This window comes from Pundamilia nyererei, unplaced genomic scaffold, assembly GCF_000239375.1.
Source record: "Pundamilia nyererei isolate P.nyererei 1_Seehausen unplaced genomic scaffold, PunNye1.0 scaffold00003, whole genome shotgun sequence".
NCBI classification, from domain to species: Eukaryota; Metazoa; Chordata; class Actinopteri; order Cichliformes; family Cichlidae; genus Pundamilia; species Pundamilia nyererei.
The window spans coordinates 1790394-1814319 of NW_005187404.1; the positions used below are offsets into that span (position 1 = coordinate 1790394).

Sequence of the window (23926 nt, forward strand, 5' to 3'; positions counted from 1 at the left end):
GGCCATTATATACAGGCAAAATTAAATAAATGTAAAATAAGGTCAAATAAAATGAAAAGGTAAATATGTATAGATTGATAACCCCTTGCTTCCTCCTTCCAATCATGCAATGAAGTGTTTTAATTCCTTTTTTGTTTTTTTTACTACTCACCTGACCTTTACCAGAAAAGAGGTGTGATTGGATGAAGCCCCCCAGACTTTTCAGGCTTTAAACTACATTTTCTAAAGCCTGAAAATCAGACGTTCACTTTTGTCACTTTAATATTATTTATTGTGCAGCTAACATGCTACATATCGTATCTCTAACTCCCTGCATGGGTGTAAACAGCTCTGTAAAACATGTAAAAGCCTTGAGATAAACTTTCGCAAACTTCCCATTATTTCTTCTTTGGTGTTTTAGCCTCAGCTCAGAAGCAGACAATGACAGTCGAAAGGACAAAAGATACAGTTGAAACAATTCAGAGAATTAAGCAGCCAGCGGGAAGCTTCAGATATTACCCTCGGTGCTCTCGGCTACGCCAGCGCGCATTGCAGTTGAGATAAGATAACTTAAACAAAAAGGGGGGTTGGATTCTCTCACGGTGGTTTTGGGTTCAGTTCTCTACATACTGTCTGGTTTACTAGTGAAAAAGAAAAACATCAGTCGATCTAGTTAAGAGGCCGTTTTAAGAAAAGTGTGCCGATTTATTAGAGACATGCTGAAGCAGCAGTTTAGTCATTTATTTCTTGAGGAGTGCATGAGAGAAAGACAGAGAAGCAGAGAGCCAAAGTGGAGGGAGCGTGAACGACAGGGTGGAGGGGATGGTACTGTACAGCCAGTTCAACGTTTCCAAGAAGCAGGCACAGCCAACAACATGTCTCTTAGCCTGGCCTGAGTGCAGCTGATGCTACCAAGGGAGGAGGAGGGAAATGCATGCTGGTCATTTTCTACAAGTTCTGATTTTTTTCTACCCAGTGGATACACCCGGACTACAGATTTTATTCCCTGACCCACAAAAGCAATTTGTCGCTTGAAGAGAGCTCACTTTGCAAGAATACTCAAAGAAACAGAGAAAAATACACCCTCTAAAAATGCATGTAACAGGCTAACATTTATGGTTTCTAATGCCAGTATTGTAACTATAGCACTGAAATAAGTACAGGCAGACAGAAAGCAACAGAAAAGAAATACTTTGTTAAAATGGAGCCTCTGTGGCTCCTCTGATGCTAATATTACACTCAGCTGCAGTCTATGCTAATGCACCACTGTTTAAACAGAATAATATCCTCCCACTATTTGATTAAAACCAAAAAAAGGCAAACATAGAACATCAACAGTATAAACACATCTGCTTCCTAAAATAAACTTGTTAGCAGTAGAGCGCAGCTGAGCAGAGGTACGAGACAGTAAAACATGAATTAATCTACAAATCTCAGAAAAAGGACCTGACCCACAGCAGGTGAGGGGAGGCTAAGCAGAGTGGCACTGTTCACCCACGGCCGAGGAGAGCTGATAAGCATGCTGGCTTCAGTCGAGGGCTCGGTTGCACGTCTGACACAAATATGTGAAAGGGCTTTCTCTAAGAGGCAGACTTACAAAGACCAACTGAGAGACTCTGAAGCTGCTTTCAGCTGCGGCAGGTGGCCGTTACCGTTGCACTGCTATAACAGATCTTCAAAAAAATGACTGTGGAAGTGTCATAAAGTCTCAGGAGCTGAATCAGCAATTAATCTGAGTTTAGCTGTCAGCTACGTGTCCAATTCACCAATCAGTTCTGTGATTCCTGGCCTGAGGCAAAACTCAAGCCGTCACGGACACACCAGCAAGCCGATCAGGGCTCTTGATGGGCGTGAAGAGCCCCGCTCTGGAGTCTCGTGGGTTGGTAGGTGGTCTAGTGGAGATGTGGAATTTACAGTCAGAAGCAGCAGAGAGTGACATGGGAGAGGGGACGGGAGGGGAGGGAACATGCAGTTTGTACTAGTTTTACTGCTCCAAACTACAGGCTACAGGACAGGGGACAGGGTCAAAAAGAATGATTAGAAAATGGATTGGACTTTCACCTTTTCCTTTATCGCATCAACCTGGAAAGGAAATTCAGAGAGGCAACTTAGGGAGGAAAAAACAAATGGGAGTCTCCCAAAATAGAAAGTGACAGAGAGAAAGAGAGAGAGAGAGCAAACAGAGGACTTGTCACTTAAAGAAGAAATATAAAAATCCTACGAGTGATGCGGGTAATCAATGCCACTTTTGATACAAATGCACACTTGAGATCAAACCTGCTACCGTGAACTTGCGCCTCACTTTTTAGACTAGTATAAACAACATGGCTCCTCTATGTCGCTAAAAAAGACCCAGATATACACAATCCCTTCATTTAACGTGACACAATCACTTTGTTTCTTGAACAGCTTAAATAACAGACTGAAGTATTTTGAATTTATCATCAAAAACTGGAACATAAATGTGTAAATGCTTCACTCGGGTCTGCGCGCTGTTATGAAAGAATCAGGTGTTTCTCTTTCGTGTGGGCTTTGCTTGCCATGTAACAGAGATAAATGGCGTAATGAGTCACACAGCAGTTATGAATCTCCTCCGTAACACATTTGTATGGAAAAGCAGCTTGAATAGATGGAAACCCAAATGAAAAAAAGGAAAACACCAGTGATGACACATGGTGACTGACAGATGCAAAGGACGATGAACATGAATGAAGGAAAGAACTGGCAGTACTGGGAGGTGGGGGCTTTAACTGTGCAATACTGTTGAGAGTCCAACAGTATTTGCAAACACATTTTAGCTGCTGCTACTGTTTCTTGTAACAGATGGATGGAAATCCTGGGCACTGATCAGAAAAAAGATTTCTTAAGATTTTTCTTAGTCTTCCAAAGATGGCTGAAGGGACGATGGGACTAATTTAAGTCTTTAAATCTAACAGCAGAAGAAACATCTCTGCATGTCCTTATACAGTTGTGGTCAGAGGTTTGGACACACACAAACACTCACCATGGGCATGAATGTCATGGTTACTTTGGGCTTATAATCTTCTTTTTCTAGGGTGGAATGATTGTACAGCATACATCTTTAATGATTTTAAAAGACAAGGGTCTGGTGCACAAGTTTGAATTTATTTATGATCTTCTGCTATTTAGACAGAATCAAAAATGCACATAAATCTGATCCACAGTATCTTTTAACTTGATAAGACTTATTAACTTCTCATTAGTGATCAGAATTGACTACAACTGGTTGTTTCTCTTTACCAGCATGAAAAGGATTTGTTTGACAGCACTCACTGGAAGACCCAAGCTGTCACCCTCAGATGAGAGGAAATGGGTTAGGATGTTCAGGAACAACCCAGGAACCACCATGAGGCTTAAGCCTGTCATGAGCTGGAAACTGCTGGAACACCAGTAACACTTGTTACTGTGAAGCAAGTTTAACATCACCACGGACAGAGAGTGCTGACCAAAAAAAGAAGTCCCTGCTCCAAAATAAACACCTTCAAGCGGAGTAATTTACAGCCTACCACATGAACAAGACAAATGCTTTCATTGGAGAAGTAAAGGTGAGGGTTTTAAACATAAGTACCAGCTGTCAACCATGGTGGTGGCGGCATCATGCTCTGGGGCTGTTTTGATGCCAGTAGTACTGGTACATTGCACAACGTGTATGGAATAATGTAGGAGGATTATCTCCAAGTTCTTCAACTTCATCTTAAATCAGCTACACATTTGAAACTTGGACAGAATTACATGTTCTAACAGGAAATGATCCTAAAAACACATCAGAACTGTTTTTGACTTAAAATACGTTTCTAGAATAGCCTTTCCAAAGCCCCGACCTGAATCCTATTTATAATTTGTGGAATACACATAAAAGCCAACTAATTTAAATGAATTCTTCCAATTCTGTTAAGAAGAGTGGTCAAATATCCAGCCAGAATTATAATGAAAGCTTATTGATGGCTACCAAAAGCATCTGATCGATGCTTGCTAAGGGACATTTAACTAAATATAAGTGGGGATCTATGTATATATGGTACCCTGTATTTACCTTTGTGTCTGTGTGGATTAGAGAAAATATAAAATAAATTCAAACGTATGCAGCCAATTCTTGTTTTTAAAAATATTAAAGATGTATGCTGTACAATCATTTAACCCTGGAAAGCGAACACCTCAAAGAAATCACTTAACTGCAATGACATTCATACCCATGATGAGTGTATCTAAACTTTTGACCTTACAATTATAAATTGGGTTTCTAACATGAGATGCTTTTCTCTCTTTAGAGGCCTTATCATAAAGTCATTTACTTTGTCCTAATCCTCATTACCTCTGGCCAACCCACCTTAGTGAGATATTCCCTCATGACCTGGATGAAGTACGGCATGGAGAAGTCCATGATGTTGTGTCGCCAGGCAGTCTCCAGTACTACGTCGGGCCGCAGCAGGTCGTAGCAGGTGAATAGGCAGGCAGCAAAACACTCTTTCTTGTCTTCCTTCAAGAACCAAGCCAGGAGCTCTTCTGCCAGCTCAGTGTCTTTGGACTCTGATGCGTACTGCATGGCATCCTGCAGGAAAAAAAAGCCAGGTCAACAAACTGACACACCTAATCGTTTGTTTCCACGCTCAAATGTAAATTTTATATTTACATTGCTTTTAGGAATGTACTTTTCTTCTGCAACTCATTTGTTAATTTTGTACCCACGCACCTTGTAGAGCTTGTCCTTCTTGCAGAGCTCGACACTCTGTTTCCAGCGGTTGTTGCCTTTAAAAAGATAGGCTGCGATCCTCCTGAATTCAATCAGCTCGTGCTTCTCCAGGCTCTGGGCGAGCGAGATGTTGTCGAAGTTGTCGTAAGCGTCGATGGAAGTGCGCAGCGCCTGAGTAACACGAGAAACAATTGTGAGATTAGGCTGAGAAAGCAAGATGCGGAACAACTGCAACGTTTTAAATGTGTGCTTGCTGGAATTAACAATAACAAAGAGTTTCTCTTGTAATCAAACAGAGCACAGCACATGAAACCATACCGCATAGTCTTCTTCATTGATGAAGAGGTTGTTAAGTGCTTCATTCACCGACTTGTTGTTGTGATTCTGGACAGACCTTAGGTAAGGCTTAACCAGAGGCAGCTGTTTCACCTGAACAGACAGAAATGTTTATCAGTTTTCAGTCTGGCAAAAGTCTTGATCTTTTGATTTGAACCAAAGAAACAGTCAAAGAAAATCATACTGACCTTGCTGAAGAAGTTGACAGCACGTGTGTGATCCAGTCTTGGAGAGAGGACAATAAGGAGGTCATTCAGCAGCAGTGGTTTAAACTCGAGATAAAACTGGACGGCCTTGTAGTACAGCTCAACGTTAGCCACCTATGACAAACATAATGAAGTTAAACAAGTTTTTTGGAAAAAAAGGGCAGCTCTGTGCTGTATTCCTGTCAAGAGAAGTAATTGTTAGCACTACCACATGCTTTTAAATTATGTTTTGTACCTTAGTGACAATGTCTTTGAACTGGCTTTCCTTCCAGGCATCAGCTGGGTGATTCATCATAGTGATGATGGCATTGTCATATTCCTCATACTTGTCATAGAGGAACACAAGTTCTCCCCAGAGGTGGGCCTGCTCAGCTGCCCTGAGAACCTGACACACAAACAGACATCAAGTCAAATTTAACAATTTAACAATTGAAAACGAATGCGGGTTTATAGACGTTACTGAAGATGTCAAAGTTGTAGTTGCTGTTCCTCTGAGGAGTTTATTTACTTTATTTCTTTTTAAATCCTAATTCTTTAGATATAGTTTTGTTAAAATGTTTAAAACAATCACATCATACTGAACTGCAGTCGCAGTCGGTGTATTGTGATGCATTTCGTCAGATTCCTGCCAAAATCTGCTTGGCTGTAAAGCTCATACTAAATCCGTTTCTCACACCCACCTTTGGAATGTTAACACGGGACCAGAAGAGCTCCAGGTGTTCCCTCATCTTCTGGGGTTTGAATTTGGAGTAGAGGATAGCCAACTCAGTGAACATGCCCATGTGAGCACGCTCCAACCCAAGGGCAGCCTCTAGCATGGTGATCAGCTCCTCGAAGTAACCACGGTCCTGGAGGATACAGACAGACTTAGTGACACAACTATAACCCTTAATCTCGCTCCCCTACACAATCTGGGAAGTTATTTTGAGGCCCTTGAACCATCATAAACAAAACTCAAGTCTGTAGATACAGTGCGCTGAGGCGCAGGAAAACAATATACCATCTGTAAGCTGGAGAAAACTGGAAACCCTGCTATCCTCAGGCTTATATGACTGTTGACTGTTATTTATGCCAGATTAGTGATAGTATACATGCTCACCTACTTATCAGTCATTGAAAGACCATGGTGTTTGGCCAACAGGTACCCCACATACCTGGTAGTAGTTGATGAGCTCCTCCAGTTCATCAGCGTGGACAACAATATGCAGGCCACACATCTGGGCAAGACGGAACTCCTTCCCATCTACACAAGCAAAACACACCTGACAGAGCAGAGGCAAAAACAAAAAACAGCTGTTAAAATTAGTCAGTCGAGTGAGTTTGTGTTTTGAACATAAGGCTTGAACTTGATCTCACTCTTTATACTTTCAAAAATGAAACTGATCTCCTTCACCTCCTTCCAGGTACGGGTGCTGTTAGCCTTGCGGGCTCCGTCCACAGCTGCCTGGTATTCTCCCAGGTGAACCAGAGTTGAGGCCAGACGGCCAAAGTTTGACACATTATTGTAAAGCAGTTTGGCTGCCTCGTACATCTTGTCGTCATAGCATCGATCACCCACCTAATGGAAGATGAACAAATTAAGTTAGACCAGCGAAGCAGCTGTAATTGTAAACACGGGGTAAAGAATTAACTGGGAACTGCTGTATGTACAACTGCGTGTGTGTGCGTGTGTGTGTGTGTGTGTGTGTGTGTGTGTGTGTGTGTGTCAGGACCTACTTGCTGAATGTGAGCATTATTGGGTCCGTTGATGAATTCTTCCAGCTCGGCCAAGCGGTTGGTCTTGGCCAGGGCGAAGATCAACTCTGTCTCAACATATGACTCGCGGGCTTTCTTTCGAGCCATCTGCAGGAACTTCACCAGGTCCTCCCAGTTTCCTGCACACAAAAATTAACTACCATAAGCACCTATCTACTGCAACTAACATTACGCCATTTAAGTATCTTGATTAAATAAAACAATAAGGTAAGTGATAAAGATCTTAGATCTTAGTTTTAAAAACTGAAAGAGATCATCTTACCGCTTTGGGCTGCAGCTTGTCCCACCTCCATGTAGGCCGAGGGATCATCAGCCTTAATGTAAGAGTCGATGGCTTCTTTCACCAAGCCCTTCTGAAGCTGCGCCTTTGCCAGCTGACTCCAAACTGGGGGCTCATTGCAGCGCTCAGCGAATTCATAAGCTCTGTCCAGGTTGCCGATGTGTTCGATCAGGACCTGGACAGCAGCAAACATTCAGATCGCTGAATATCAAAATGACCGGCAAAACTCTGAGAGCTGTTAGCACGCTCTGAATTAAGACAAAAACAAGGTGTTTAAAAACTTTAAACAAGTCGTAGTTAATAACGAAAGCGCCCACCTGCACAGCAGAAGTGTTGACATCAAATTTTCTAAATATAGCAAAGGCCTCCTCAAACAGCTCATTGCTGATGGCAATGTTTGCGATGTCTGGGGCGTCGTAGTTGTCCAGACGGTTAATGTACTCCATGACGCGTGTCCGATCAGCTTTAATGGCAGTCAGAATGAGGAGATTCTGAAGGTTTCTGAAATCAACAAGATACAAGCTTTTCACTAAATGCATTATTGAATATATCGAATGCTTTGCAAGCTCAATGTTCGTCAACTGGAACAACAACTATGAGCAGGGGACTCAGTGATGTCTAAATCTTGGATATGAAGGGTTAAATAAAAGAAGAACAACATTAAATACAGGTAAGACTCTTACCTGTGTTCACTAAAGACAGAATTATCCAGCACAATCTTTTCCAGAAGCTCGATGAGCTCGTTAGGAAGGTCGGCGGTCATGAAGGCCTTGACTGTGACAGACACCTCCTCTGGATCCTGGGTCTCTGATAAGGCTGTCTGGACGACCTGCAGCAGAGACCGACGACAAACATGACGCATAACAGCTGATGATTGGTTTACAGTATGCAAGCTAACGAAGCGTTACAGCCTGGGAACTTTTAACAATACACTAGTTTAAGTGGCATGATTTAGTATCAGAGATAGTAAAAAGTCACACCTGGTCAATGAGTGGTCTTCTGTAATGGTTGGTCTCCAACAGCACACTTGCCCACAGCTCTGGGTTCTTGCGGCGTACAAGGTAGCGGGACAGACTCTTGAACAGTGAGTTCTCATTGCACACCTGAAGCAGAACGAAAATATTTGAAATAAAAGGCCAATAAAAACCTCGTATTACTAATGACCCGGAATTTCGCCTTCCAGTTAAAATGATTTGTTTTTAAACTCACGTGAATGAGTTCCTGGTCACACTGTCCTCTTTCATAAGCCACGCAAGCCAGGTGGGGGTCTCTCTTTTCACAGTACTTGCCCACCACGCGGCTATCATAGTAGGGGTTCTCCCTCAAGAAACGCTCGGGGTTGTTGTTGCTGTCGATGTAGATCTTGGCCAAGGCGTTGTGGGTTGCAGGCTCCTCACAGCCTTCATGAATACGAGCCTCCAACCAAGGCAGCAACAACTTCAAGCTGGAGAAGGAGGCACAGTAAACGTGTCACAAGCTTTGACAGAATATCATGAAGGGAAAGGACCAGTTTAACACACAGGTCGAGTTAGATCGCCGAGCGAGCGATTCCTCTTTTGCGGTGCACAGTTCTTTTGGTTCTCACCGATTTCTTTTCTCCACTTCAGCGACCAGTTCATCTGTGGAGAACTGTCCTCTCACCACCATGATCAGGTTCTTAATTACATCTTCGGCACAGTCCACATCCAATAATCCACCAATGACTACTGGCAGACGGCTCGGGTTCACCTGGAATAAATGACAACAGAATTATGACACGTTTCCATCAAGGTAAAAACAAATGCACAACCACAGAGGTAGACCAATACCGAGAGAGAATAAATGAGTAAAAGGATGGAGCTTTATTAATGTACCTTCTGCACATAGATCTCAATGTATTTCTGTAGGCTGTTGCGGTACAGGTACAGGACCAGATCGTGGACGAAATCAAAGCGGTCACACACGATGATCAATGGCAGCTGGTCGGTAAGCTTGGCTTCCTGGAAAAAACACAATAAAATGTTGACAGACAGAAAAATCACAGGTTTATTTTGCAGATAACCGTTTTCTGCACGGACCTTGAGGAAGTTCTTCACACGTTCGGGGTCGTAGCAATTGCTTTCTCTGCAGATTCTCTCCACCTCTTTGATTTGGCCTGTTTTGCACGCAGCCTGAATGTATTTGAAGTGAACTTCAGGATCCTGGCTGAAGTTCACAATTGAGCCCAAGAAATAGAACAAACCTTCAAAGCAAAAAAACTCAGAATTAGCAAAAGTAGTAAAACAAAAGATACGTTGGGTTTATTTTTTTGCACCTTCCCCACTAACCCTCAAAGCTCTTGAATGACTCAAACAGTTCAGTGAGGGATTGAGTAGTGAGCTGCTCGTGGTACTTGGAGGCGACCTGCACGCAGATCTGCAGGTTCTGCCGGATGTTGGCAGATAACATGGCCCTCAGACACTCCAAGGAATCCTCCACAGACAGGGAGCCAAAGAAATTCACCAACCACTGAAGAGATAAATAGAAAATCATCAGCGACACAAAGACAATCACCGCAAACCACAACAGCAATTTTATATTCTCGATCTGTGTCGTACCTCTGGGTTGAGAAGGTGTGTATGCACCACTGCTCGTTTAATATCATACAAGTCAGTGTAATGCTCCAGCGCTCTCTGCAGGAGGCCTGCTTTCTCACACAGTTGGGCCACGTGAGCGCGATCATAGTGGGTGAACATCTGGTTACCCAGAATGGCATCTGCAACCTGCAACAAATGGCACATAGACACACAAATCCAAACATGTCTGTAAACAGCAAAAGATTTGATCTGTTGTGAAAGAAGTTGGGGAAAGAAAGCTAGAGCGCCGTTTTAGTTTAGGTGAGACCTACTGGTCACTGGTAAATGAAATAATCTGGCCTGTTTGGACCTGATGTATCTACATGTTTATGTACCTGTGGTGCATGGACCAAATTCATTTCCAGCAGGCGCGTCTGCAGTGGTCCCTCCATGGGTCTGTTGTTCTTCAGGGCATCTAGTAGGAAGGACGTGCACTGCTGGATCAGGTTGTACTCCATGAATACGTCAACAATCTGGAAAATTAAATAACAGAGAAACCACAGAAGTTAAACTCTCAAAATCTTGGTTGTGTTGCTACACATCGCAGAGGTGTGGGGTATTTTTGCAATCATGTGCTCAGCTACAACTGTGAGAATAACTACGATTCAGATCATAGTCATAGTATCTTTTAGCCACGTTACCACCCAAAAATCTTTATTTTTACCTGTGTAATGTCAGCAAGTGGCTCTTCATCCTGAACCAGCATCTGAGAGAACTGAAGACCTTGCTCTGGACTGATCCGCATTACGTTCCTTAGCAAAAAGATCCAGTCTGGAGTGTAGCCCACCTACAAGGATGACAGACATGTAAGGATGTATGAGATGCTCCCCATCTGTGATGTAGGTGTATTAAAAAACAAAACAAAACACTGTGAACCATATTACAGCCCAAGATATTTTATTTACCAAGTCAGTCATCACAAACCTTCTTGGCATAGAGAACAATCTTCTGGAATTGGCCAGTCTCTGCAAAGCACTGAATGACCTTATTGGGAACATTGGCTCTGAGGTAGACGCTGAGGGCGAGAGTTGGATCTACAGACTTCACCAAGTCTCCGAGCTCCTCAGAACATTCCAGCTGTAAACACAAACAAAAGGGTTAGAAACTATAACAGTGATCTGCCATGGTACAGTGGAAAAAACAAAAACAAAAAAAGGGAATCTGGGTTTCACTGGCCTACATGATCTTCTGCTTTATACTAAATGATTTATCTGATTCAGTGAGTCAGAGTAGCACTCTGATTTTACATGGTCTCAGTTTTTTTTTTTTACTCTATGATATGATAGATGAACTTGAGATATAAATATTTAAACTTAAGATAAAGACTGTCCACTTTAAAACCAACCACTAAACACATACCTTATCCTCTTTTAGCCATTTCTCCAGTAGCTGCTTTCGGCCCTGCTGAAGGACAGGCCTGCAGAGCTCCAGAGACTCAAACTTATTAAGTTGGCCTTGATCCAGCAAGATGCCAAAGTACTGAAGCAAGGGAGACGTCTGGCCTGGTTGGGCGGGAACACTTTGGAACCTACGGATGGTGTCTGGTGTTCGCAGAATACCCTGGAGAGGTAGGATGGAAACTTCTTAGCCCATTGAAAATACAAAAAGGTAAAATACGGGAAAAAGGAATAAAAGCAGCGCGCGGGCTGTACTCCCTTTTAAACAATTTTGGAAGCAATATCTAAACGTGTTTTTACAAATTGTCTTTGGTTTTCATAGTTATATAAGCTACTGAAATCTTAGACTCACAGTCTCAGTGCACAGAAGCACAATGGCAGTACCTTGGGTGCATTCGCTGCCACCTTTGCAGCCTCTGAGTAATTTCCTGCTGCAAAAAGGGTGTTGAACTTGCGAGCAAACAGCTCCTCAGCACCAGCGAGGTTGTTGCGGACAGCCATTCGGAGTGCAAGGTCTGGGTTCTGGAGCACATTGGTGATGTATGGAATGATGTTTTCCTCCTCCACGCATACAGACAACACCTGGAAAATCAGATGTGCACATAAACGCATGTGTAATTGGTAACACCTAACTTCCTTTACAGTTAGTTAGAAGCTGTTCATACTTTTTAAACAGCTGTTGTCTTTGCTAGCTATTTAACACTGATATTTGTGCTGTGGCGTATGCTAGCTGTACTGGTGGTAATTGCCCGCCTGACAGAATTAGAACTGAACCGCGACAAAACACATTCACTGTGACTTTTAAAGGCGTTTAAATGTTACTGACTGTCACCAATGACAGGGGACCTATATCCACTGCACTGTTCTTGCTGTTCTAATCACATGATGCAAAAATGTATACAAAGACAACAATTATTCATTCACAATCAATTCTCTCTCATTTAGGGAAAACACCACGGCACTCAATAGTTTGTAAAGTCTTAACTATCTCTAAAACTAATAATGACACACTTACAAAATTAAGCTGGCACATAACATGATGGGAAATCCTACAGCTGGAGGCTGAGAAAAGTAAAGACACATGGAGGTGACGCGAACAGCGATGCTCCAAAAAAACCTTCAGACCAAGAAAGGAGCTGTGTTTGGTGTTTGGATGCTTTTCGGTTTTACAAAATGAGACTCCTTTTGCTTAATATCCCTTCACACTCCTTTATCACAAGGGGGTCATCTGATATTAAGGGTCCCCTCTAGTTTTTATTGTAAGCATCATTACCTTACAATAGTGTTCCCCAACCCCCTGGCCATGGACCGGTACCGGTCCATGAGTTGTTAGGTTGAGGCTCGGGTGTGAAATTTATGGTTATCATTGACTTGGTTTCCCTGGGGCTTTTCCCGTGTTGTAGTTGTGTCTTATTTTGAAAGAAATATTTACTCGTTACCATAGCGACCAGAGAGCATTAAAAGGCAGAGAGGAGGACGTTACTCTCAATGTTGTTGGTGCATTTCAGGAGTACGCTGCTAATAAAGTTACACAATTACACAGTAAATTCACATTTATTATTATATTTACAAGATACCACAGTTGTTGTCTTGGTCGTATCATTTTATTTTGTTGTTTATCCGCAACACCTTAAAGGCCGGTCCGTGAAAATATTGTCTGACATTAAACCGGTCCGTGGCGCAAAAAAGATTGGGGACCGCTGAATTATAACAACAATCACCTTTAGGTGATTGTTGTTGTGATTTGCGTTATATAAATAAAACTGAGTTGAAATTAATCTTCTTCAACTTTCAGTGCAGCAGGGCTCAGGGAGCTAGGTGAGGCTGAGATGACGTATTACTCTGGCCTAACAGGTGTTATTCCTGGTGACAGATTAACTGTAACATGCCACATGTTGACTTTGTTTTTAAAACACCGGGAACCATTATATTTAAGCTAAAAGCATAACAGGCAGTGTTATTTATGTTTCGTTTTCCTTTCATTAGGATCACATTAAACTGTCTTTATATTCTGTACACTCCTAAAAGACTAATGAACCTATATAAAAGATTCACATCATACATTCAAAAGAATCTAAATAATAAATACTATGATGCTCCAAAACTGGCAGAATATTTTTTTTAAAAAGTTCTTGGTTCATGTCAAACTGTATCCAGCTACAACACCTTCCAACAAAAGTCCACCAAAATGTAAATGCAGTTTGGTGTACAGTGATATAAAGACACAAAAAGAGACAGGCACATATTCGACACAAAACTGAGAATAACTGCTGGCAAACCTGGGTTTGAAATGAAGTTCACTGTAAAAATCTGAGTTAAAAGAACTGCATTATGAGACCTGCACTTGTCACGTTTCTGAATTACATGCAGGGATTACCACAAGCTGTCATGTACAGTGTTACACACACAGTTGCACATGAAATGTGTGTGCGTGAGTGTAGCACACTGGCCTGTGTACAGCAGACCCGCAGGTGAAAGCCAAGAGCAATAACAGGATTAGACTGCGTAGTCTGCCTGGCCAAGCTGAGGCCACCTGCTGTTAGTGTCACATGCTGCCTGACACTGAAGATGCTGCCACTGCCTGATATTTTCAGAGATTTCCTCAGTCAAGGTCACACCCAAGGCTCCACGCTGACATACCAGGGCCAACACACCACAGGGAAAGTAGTCCACTACACATGTGTGCAGACTGGTTTAAAAATATACATCAGGTTTGGAAAATATCTTTAAGCAATTTTCAAAAACAATATGTAGTCACAAATATTAAAATAAAATTGGAATCTGATAAGAAATATATTAATTTTATCTGTCACATATTTAAAACATCTACCAAAAACATTATTCAACTCATTTTGCATCCAAAATTAAACACAGTTTAACCTGTTCACTTGCACAAAGGCCCAGATGAAATATCTATACTAAGCTTGGCTCTGTGCTCCACTGGAAATTAATAAGCGGCTCATTCATCATTGCATTCTAGACTTGCTACTGCAAAATATACTCCACAAGTGTACATTTGAGTACCTGTCCTTTCCTGTTGACTCCAATGATTCCAGCAGTAGGTTCATGGGGGGCAGTGACAAAAATGGTCTCTCCGCTGATCCTGTTCATGTAGATACAGGTTCCAGTTTCCAAGTCATATAGGTGGATGTAGCCATATTTGGTGATGAGAAAGACTACATCTTGCTTGGAACTGATCTAGATGTACAGAAAGGGGAAGGGAGATATAACATGTATAGATAGGAGGACTCTTTAGCAGGATACCAAACTAAATACTAAATAAACAAAGCCTCAGATTAAAGAAGAGGGAGGTTTTGTACCTGCATGGCCACAGGGAAGTCATTCTGGGCTTCTGGAGGAAAGAAAACATCCACAGCTTTCTTTGGAAACGGCTGGTTCCCAGTTGGTGGAGTCCCCACTTCAATAATATGGAGCTAGGGGAGAAAAAAGTAATTAAAACAAAAAGAAGACAAAGCAAGACCCCAAATGCCTTTTTCTAATCAGTATTAATTTCCACTAAAATTACTTCATCCCGATCTTTTTATTTTGCAGCTACGAGGCTTTGAGCTTCTCCTAATAAGTATAAATCTTACGTACTTTTCCTCCTGCCTGTCCCCGCACGGCAAAGCAGAACAGAGTCGATTCCTCGGTGTTGCCTTCCATCTTGAACTGTGCAAATCCAGCAGCATGTCCTTCAATAGGCTGAGAAACCTTTCTGTCCACCGAGTACAACTGCATGGCTCCAACGACACGGTTTTGCTGAGGAGGAGAGAACGCCCACAAATCAGACTAAAGTCTGTGATGGGGTTTTTTCTGCTATATCATAAACTTACCTTGCAATGACTAATACAAATGTGATGCATTTCACACACACTGACATCATTTTTATATTTTGTCTGAAATATTATTTTGATTGTAATATTACGAAGCTAAAGCAAACTGTGTTAATTCACCTGTGCAGAAATGCCAATGAGCAGCAACCACTTCTGTTTGGCATCAGTGCGGTAGTTGATGATCTGGCAGCCTGCCAGGCTGGAGTGACGGTCAAATACTTTGATTGGCTGAGAGTCACCCTCCATGCTCCAATGGTAGACCGCGTTGTCTGTGACCAGGGCGACAGTGTTGAGGGAGATCCACTTCCAGAAGGTCACGTCATCCGTCATCGTGTGAGCCTTCATCTTGCTCTTCATCTCAATGTTAAAGATCTGCAGGGTCTTTGCAGCTGAAAATATTTAGAGCTGAGGTTAACACGTTAGCCGTGCTGGGACGCTGCTAGCCCACCCCCTCCAAAATTTTTAGATTGTAACATTTAAAACGAGGAAGAAAGAAAGAAAACTTGAATCGGTCTACTGACTAAAGCTACGGCACACAACCCACAGCAGAGTTTGGGAGGAAATCAATTGGGCATACCTCTTCCAATTGCGGGGGAAATGCAGGTAATCGGGGAGGGTTTTGGTTTTTTTTTGGTTTTTGTGTGTGTAACACCGACAGACCATACAAAAAGCCAGTACCAGTATCAACAAAAAAGGGGCAAGACCAACAAAAGGGCAACCACTTAAAATGTTGGATCTGCATTCAGTAACATCTGATGCAATAAACTGTTACGTGTTCAGCTGCGTCTAACTATACAACCCTCTTGTGATAATATAAAATCATTCACCAATTAATTACTCTTCTTTTTATTAGAGAAACTCAGACTGTGCTTAGCACTGCATCAAAGAAATACAGCTCCCACATTCATTTCAGTGAGGTCGGCACAGCAAGAGGTAGCCAAGATTGCAAAGAAACTAAATGAGGTGTGCCACACTGTTGGCTAAATATCCATAGAAACAAACAGATTCATTTGCAGTGGCAATGGAGGATTGGAATAACCCAATCCCTTATCATAAAAAGCTTTAAACTCACAGATCTATCAGTCAGATTGGTCTTCTTCCAATTAGACTAGAACCAGTGTATAGGCCTGTATGTTGCTTAATATCTGTTGGCAAGAAAACTGATACCCAAATTTTTCTTCTATTCCCTTGAAACTGGTACTGACCCCCAAATTTCATTATCAGTTACTCTTATTAGCATTCTGATGCAGTTGCAGGTGGTTGCATTTTTTAATGCAGTACTGGAGCTTGATTGGAAATAGCACCAATTAGTGCTGGGCGATATGACGATATATATCGTGTGGATGATAGAAAAGTGTCTATCATGCCATTTGTCTTCTATCCTTTCTAACCTAATTTTATAAATTATTACATAAAATATATCATTAACCCTTTAAAACCGGAGCAGGCACACTCCTTTTGCCTAACTATTTTTAAATCCCTGTAGAACTGGAAACACGTAAGCTAGCGCAAAAATTGTTCTTGCATATGAAACCGGAGTTGTACTTACATCTTATGCCATTAGCTTGTCCTAGGTCACGGTTTCCTTCCACATATAGCTTTGCAAAAATTGCATAAAAAGCATTTGCAGCAACAAAAACATAATATTCCAGAAACAGGCTTTGCCGATCCGATCAGTTGTTCATAACACTTCCTACATTGGAATACGTCGCGTGTCAGCACCTGCCCGAAACCGGACGTGACATCATTTCGCGGAAATGTAGTTCTTTACCTTCAGGGCCTTATAAGCCTTTGCTGGTGTTTTTAAAAGTCACGTTTGACTTTATGCTTTTCTGTATTGTTTCTGGGATGCTTAGATCGCAAATTACACTGTTGTAAATAGTTTATTTTGATGCACATGCTGTTTTTTTTTTTGCAAATTTGCATTATAATATTTATTTTTCATTTTTCCTGAAGTACATAAAAATTTGTGTATCTCAAAAATAAAACTATGAAGACACTCAAAATAAATTTCTCGTGGTTGGAAACTATTTTGTGCAGCTTTTTTGTATTTACAGTTTTAAAGGGATAAGCCTCTTAAATTTCTCTAACTAGAAATATATGTAAAAAAAACCACAAACGATTTTCAATTTTTTTTGTAGTTTATTGCGCATTTTTGCAATTTATGTAGTTACTATGGACTTAATGCATACATATTATTACAATTTGAGCTATAACGGTTGTATTGATGTATAGCAACTTGAAATTCTCCCACAAATGGCACTACAGCATTTAAAAATATAAAAATAAGCTCTGGCGGACTTGGTTCTATGGTAGGTCTTAAAGGGTTAAATAGCCTGTGGCAAATAAATTTGTGTCGTCTTCTCACTATACATGCTCTTAACTTTATGCAAGAGAAAATAAAGTATAAAAATTGATATTTTTCACAAAGAAACTCGTGGTTTTGCGACATGGTGCTGCTTTGCGTGCACCCGGATTTGCAACATGCTTTACAGTAACTCAAAACGATGGACGTGCGACAGGTTGCAGTTTCATGCCTGGACATGCAACAGGCAGAGACAGCTACACAGGCAGCCCAAGAAGAAGCACTTTTACCGAAAAGAGGGGGTACGTCTGTGATTTGGTTACATTTTGGGTTCAACAGCACCAACATGGAGCAGAAGATGCCCATTTGCAAGCTATGCTATAAAACTATTCCTGCACTCAGTGGCAACACAACAAATCTCTTCTATCACCTACAGAAGGTCCACGAAAAATAATACTCAAGAATGCAGAAAATCCGAGCTACACCAAGTTGTGGAACGACGGGAGCAATTTGGGAAAATTGCTGTATCTTCAGCTATACTACCTGAAGATACAGCAGTCTTTCGCACAAGGCACGCCGTATGAAAAAACTTCCCAGCGCCATAAACAAATCACAGGAGCCATCTCACGTTACATTTATAAAGGCATCGCCTCTGTTTATGTAGTTGAGAAGGACAGCTTTCGTGACCTCGTCAAAGTTCTTGATCTGAGTTACGTTATGCCCGGTCGTAAGCACTTCAGTAAAGTCGAGTTGCCTTGCTTATATGATGCATGCCGGGCCAAAGTAGAGAAGGATGTTTGCAGTGTCGTGCATTATGCCTTGACAACTGACATATGGACGAGCAAAGATACGCACCCCAACATGAGTGTAACCATCCATTTCATTAACAAAGACTGGACCCTTTGCGCTCGCTGTTTACAGACTGCGTACTTTATAGATGACCACAGGTCAGGTGGTATATCGTGATATTTATCGTTATCGTGATATAAAATAATTCATATCGTGATAAATATTTTTTCCATATCGCCCAGCACTAGCACAAATACTATGGTGTCTTTGCTTCTCAGATGGCTCAACAGTGACCTTTCATGCAGTTTTGGTTCAGTATTTCAATTCTTCATCAATATTTCAATCCAAACCAGATCAGTTAGGAACTACTGCCTACCTACTAGTATGACATGGTCCACAGTGTATGCTCGAAATGACCTGTGTTGAGCTTTCCACCCACACAACCTACTAAAGAAATCAAACTCCTGTCATGTTGTCATAGGTCTTAGGGGATTCAAGCTGAAATTTAATCCCAAAATAAGGGATGCGGTTTGGGTCTGAATGCAGATTAGTAAGACCACAAAGCACAAAAACAGATGAGATGATGAGAAGGATGCTGGACAGATGCACTCACAGCCATTCTGTTAATTTCCTCCAGTTCAGTCGCACTGGAGGAAAGACACTTCAATTCTTATAGGTATAAGCTCTAGTTTCAATCTGGCCCAAACCAAATAAACCACATGTTTCACTGGTAACAAAGTGCATGACTGACAGTATAGTGGCATTTCTGAACAGTTTTTCGTAATACTGTGGGTATAGTGCACAATAAAATAAACTGCCTGCATAACTACAATGCAAGATATAAAGTGCAAAATTATTAGTCTAGAATATATAAAATATAAATGTGTGCCCAAACCCTAAATAATTAACACATGTATATGACTAATCCTCTGGTATAATAAAAATTACAATTAGTCGCTATTTAAAACAGAGTAACACCACACACTGAAAGTGTGAAAACGTGAACAGTTATTGAAAACCTGTCATGAATGTCAGTATCTGCAAGGTGACAATGAGGTAATGAGCATTTGATGTTAATATCTGCGTTATCCCAGAGGCAAGCCAGTCAAAATTGCACCTGCACACTGAGCAGCACATTTTTGTGATATGAGGCTGGCATCACAGCCCAGTTGTTTTAAGCATTCTCTGTTTTTCCTACACTCACCAAAAAAACAAAAGAAAACCCTTAAGCCTGAAGCCTGACCTTAAAATGGGAAAGTCTCATTAACCATTCTGTTATCCTTTTGTGATTGCCACGGTATCCTTTTTGACAGTTTCACATTTTTAATACGACCATATCATTTTGTTTTCTGCATGTTTTTTCCCCTTTTACTACACACACGTTCCACTTTATTACGAACTATTTTCCAAGGCATCTCAATTTTTCCAGATAATCACCTGACTTTCCGTATATTACGGTGACTGTCAGTCACAGAAAATCTTCATTTAGTTTAGACAACTTTCTGACTCAGATGTTCAGCAGCTATGTGGATGCCTTCAGGTTGTGAATGACAGTTTAAAAATAACTCAGGAACTGTATTACTGAAGGCTTTTATTGTTGCTGTGTAATGAAGACGTAGACAGATTTACATGTGTTTTCACCACAATGTCAGTGCATTAATTCGACTATATGACCAACACAGGCACACACTCTGGTTATCAAATAATAACAAAATATGGGGAGGATAACGTCTAATTTATTACTTTTCCAATGCAAATATATAACCCATAGGTTTTTATATTTTTTTAATTTGTCATCAACTCCAGTACAGTACGAAAATAAGGTACAGTGTTTAGAAATGGTCAACTGTGATATAAAATATATTTCCGGTGTAGCTAATGGAAAAAACACGTGAACACAGAAAACAAAAGGAAAAAAAAAAAAAAAAAAAAGATATGGTCCTTTAAGCTACTGTCTTAATTTTGTTGTGCTCGCCTACTGTTATTACTGTAAATCCAGACATTCGTTTAAATTACTTTCATTACTGTGCAAACATTTCAAGACAGTGCATACAGGATCACTCTGACAACTCATGATACATAAAATTCAACTCACCGTCTGCAAACATAAGAAAGCAGTAAGAAATGAAAAAGAGCAAAAACAAGCAAAATAGACAAAGGATTCATGACAGCATGACAATTTGCTAGTGCTACTGCTTCGTGAACTAAAACAGCAAATTCTAAATGTAGCACAATTACATTTCTACGTACACACACACTATTTAGCTACTAGTCGTTTTCAACAAACAGAAATGGGGTGATCTACATATGAACATCAAAATGAAAAGCAGACTGTGATGGCTACATAACTGACAACACAGTTTGGTTTTTTTTGTTGTTTTTTTTTTTTTTACACAAATGGACCAGTGTACTTTTTACAAAAACAAAACAAATATCAAGATAGCAAGGTACAAACCAATTTTAGCTGCTTAATTTTTAAGTCCATGTGCTTTGAAATCCTAGCACACTTACTACGTGATAAAAGCGCAACAGTGGATTTAAGATGGGGGCTTACCTTTAAGGGCAATAACTTTGCTAGCAGGGTTCATGATGGCGCTGTCGGCAGAGATGGGGCGACGGATGGGGTTGTTGGGATCAGCCAAATCAATGATGACAACCTGAGCCTGTTCACCAACCTTCTCTCGTACACAGATGAACTTGTCAGACTCCATTGTAAGCGTGCTAAATCCAATGTTGGCTGGGTTGATCCCCAAGTTCTGGAGCTGGCATATGAAGAGAAGACCTGTTTTAATGGCAGCCATTGGCACACAGTACAATATCGAAGACAAAATTTCCTTTGGCAGGATTTTTCCTTAACCAAAAAGATTCTGAACTTTCATCAAAGCAATATCACCAATATGTGATACTCAATCATAAAATGTATTTTTCCAACGTCCAGAAATAACAAAATTGTACCGACCTCTGTTAAAGAAGCTAACACATATTACTATGATTATATAGTAGCTAACAGGGCTTCCTAACACAAAGGCCCACTCTAAGGCCCAGTTTGTTTACTTATATCAGCAAATATGATCATATCTACTAACAGCGGTCATCTATGTTTATGCTGGATACATTTCAAAGACACTTTGATAAAATACTCAACATTTATGACAAAGCGGTTGATAATATTCTAGAGTTTGATATTATGTATGCAGATGATCTTGTGATCATAGTGCTAGTAGTGCTGATCTCCAGCAGCTCATACACATATGTTCTACCAATGCTGTAGAAAATAACATTACATGCAATCCCCGTAAGTGACCTGTAATGATTTGCAGAACTGAGGAGGACAAAGATTTCCAGAGTTGAAACTTGATAACAATCTTACTGTCGGTAGTAAGGTCAAATATCTGGCTCATCTTATTACAGATCAAATGACAGGTAATGATAATATCTGTAGGAAATGTTGACTGATGTATTCACAAGTTAATTTCCTCTTATGCAAATGTCTGTACAAAGGAAAGTGAGTTCACGAAAACCTAATGTAGCTTTAAAAAGATGCTATGATGTTATTATTGAAGAGACAGACAACTCAAGCAAGGTGTTTATAATTACTCGTTTCAGTAGATTGAAAGCTTTATTAAAAATATTGTGAATTAATTTATCTGCAGGCTCAATGCTTCTGAGAATGTGGGCTTAACACACTGATAACATGGAACCGTACGTTATCTGTCTTTATTGTTCAGACACTGGTATAGTTATGGGAAGTTGAATTTAGTGGGTTTGTTTTTAATCTCTTTGTGTTTTTTGATATGCTTTGTTTATATGAAATACGTATCTGAGATCAAGACTGAAGAAAATTTAAAAAATAAATAAATTTAAAAAAAACAAACAAAAAAAACAAACAAATTATGCAACCCAGTATCACAGCAAAACGTGTAACAGACATGTTGGTCTACCGTGTTCATTTCACGCATTGCCCGTCCAAAACGTGAAATGGACACGCATGCAGAAATTGCATTACCAGCAGGGGGAGATAATAATATTGTAGTAATGCAACAAGGGCAGTGACCACAGGGCAAATTGTTTGTTTATATATATTTTTTGGCCCAGAAATTCATAGCTGGTGCATCTCCAGTACATTCTTCACTGTAAAAAGCCAATGATGTCAAGTATGCTTATTTCAATTGTGCCTTTAGTTAACAAAAAAACAAACAAAACTGAAGCTTGGCAAAAGGTCATCCAAGGGTCACAGTATAAACAAAATCTCCACAGGGGTTCAAGCTTTGATTTATGGTTGGGAACCTTGGGTATATCCAATACAGCCAGAAGCTGGGATGTACCAGATGAATGACTGATATGAATGTGGACAGCAGAACAAAATCGTATTCTTTTAGCAGACTGAATGGACCACCTGGTTCACTTCAGATAACGCGATGAATGGGTTACATTTCAGTCAGAAAAACCCTAAAGAATAACCCGACTCTCCCTTCAGCAGTAAAAATGGCCTGTCGTGACATAACGTTTCTCTATGACGTGAAGCAGCTCTGAGTCTAGTCAGACTGCAACTGACCACGGTTTCACGGCTCATAACTTAAATGGGCACATGACAATAACATAAAGCATGCTTTAAACAGCTATACTATGCGTTCATGTTATGCAGGTCAGCGACTGGAATGTTTCGCCTCACAAGGTCCAAACGTTAATTCGATATTGAAATAACGCTGAACAGACCAAAACGTGGCCGTGCATCAGTCATACGCTACAACCCAATAAATAGTCACTCAAGGTCAGAAAAGGTGATTGTCGTTAACTAGTTTCGCCTCCTGGCCGCGAGTGACAGCATCAGTACAATGAATGAGGAGCTAGCATGAGAGGCTAGTTATTAGCTGCTGGCTAAACGGGGGATGGGAGGTCATTCATTTGCTGCGGTTATTGACGTTTAACGCTAGCTGAACTAGAAAGCTGTCAAAACGACCGTTAAGCCGGAAAATGAAGGGATCAAAGAGAATGTAAGGAAACGATATAGCTACTAGATTCGACCACTTTACCTGCAGGTGCTCCTGGAAGCGGATAGGCAGGATTTGAGCCATGGTTGTTTCCTTGAGCTTCTCCGGAGTCCTGAAATTGTGGTCGTACAGCTAGCTAGGCAGCAGCAGCACCGCGCTAGCTACGACCTCCTCACTGAATGTGTAGGTCGGAGCCAGTCGGTGAAAACGATAGCACTGTTTTAAAATAGGCAAGATGCTGTGGGTAATCGTGTTTCCGAAGTGAGATATCAGTGGAAAAATGTTAAATACGCCCCCCCTTCTGTGTATGCTTTCTGCACTGCATCGATGGATAGCAGTGGCTATGGCTGATCTTCTGTCCAAAATCCGCAATGGCGGCGGAAACGGCTCACAGCCTTCCCAGTCCGGAAGCATCTAGGGATCTCTGGAAGGGCACTGGCTCTGGCCCTGAACGTATGGACAAGAAGTTCACCCCAATTTAACTAAGAAATAATATGAAAAAATGTTTCTACTCGATAAAGTTGCATACATTGTAATTTTGTATAAAAATCAACTAGTTTTTTGGACATGTACGTCAGTTCCGTAAATAATAATGCTATTTTATCAAATCTGACAGCATATACGTAAAAATTTAACCCTTCAGACGTTATTAGCATAAAAAAAAAAATACACAATTTTAAAAAAATACACAACCCTTTTGTGGAAAATATTTCAGATGCTGATTTTTGTTTTGATTTTTGTCTATGTTCA

The 23926-nt window shown here is 40.8% G+C and overlaps 1 protein-coding gene across 6 annotated transcripts in view; it reads right to left on the reverse strand.

Annotated features, from left to right (window-relative positions):
* Positions 1–23639, reverse strand: part of LOC102192735 (clathrin heavy chain 1-like) — a 27309-nt gene extending 3670 nt beyond the window's left edge. Inside the window, exons 1-33 of one of the 6 annotated variants that reach the window (XM_005720611.2) lie at positions 23219–23639; positions 20740–20947; positions 20281–20283; positions 15212–15480; positions 14856–15017; positions 14579–14692; positions 14283–14456; positions 11643–11840; positions 11221–11421; positions 10786–10938; positions 10526–10648; positions 10197–10334; positions 9844–10008; positions 9574–9754; positions 9325–9488; positions 9121–9246; positions 8853–8995; positions 8477–8711; positions 8248–8370; positions 7951–8096; positions 7585–7768; positions 7250–7442; positions 6949–7106; positions 6626–6790; positions 6387–6494; positions 5913–6080; positions 5468–5617; positions 5215–5346; positions 5009–5119; positions 4691–4861; positions 4328–4549; positions 2041–2061; positions 19–1127 (exon numbers count right to left, since the gene is read on the reverse strand). In XM_005720611.2, coding sequence (XP_005720668.1) covers positions 1086–1127; positions 2041–2061; positions 4328–4549; positions 4691–4861; positions 5009–5119; positions 5215–5346; positions 5468–5617; positions 5913–6080; positions 6387–6494; positions 6626–6790; positions 6949–7106; positions 7250–7442; positions 7585–7768; positions 7951–8096; positions 8248–8370; positions 8477–8711; positions 8853–8995; positions 9121–9246; positions 9325–9488; positions 9574–9754; positions 9844–10008; positions 10197–10334; positions 10526–10648; positions 10786–10938; positions 11221–11421; positions 11643–11840; positions 14283–14456; positions 14579–14692; positions 14856–15017; positions 15212–15480; positions 20281–20283; positions 20740–20947; positions 23219–23260 — 4893 coding nt within the window. In that variant the 5' untranslated portion in view covers positions 23261–23639 and the 3' untranslated portion in view covers positions 19–1085. Of the gene's footprint in view, positions 1–18; positions 1872–2040; positions 2062–4327; positions 4550–4690; positions 4862–5008; positions 5120–5214; positions 5347–5467; positions 5618–5912; positions 6081–6386; positions 6495–6625; positions 6791–6948; positions 7107–7249; positions 7443–7584; positions 7769–7950; positions 8097–8247; positions 8371–8476; positions 8712–8852; positions 8996–9120; positions 9247–9324; positions 9489–9573; positions 9755–9843; positions 10009–10196; positions 10335–10525; positions 10649–10785; positions 10939–11220; positions 11422–11642; positions 11841–14282; positions 14457–14578; positions 14693–14855; positions 15018–15211; positions 15481–20280; positions 20284–20739; positions 20948–23218 lie in introns of those variants that run through there. The other 5 variants (XM_005720610.2, XM_005720605.2, XM_005720606.2 and 2 more) reach the window with 5 other exon arrangements.
* Between the last annotated feature and the right edge of the window lie 287 nt (positions 23640–23926).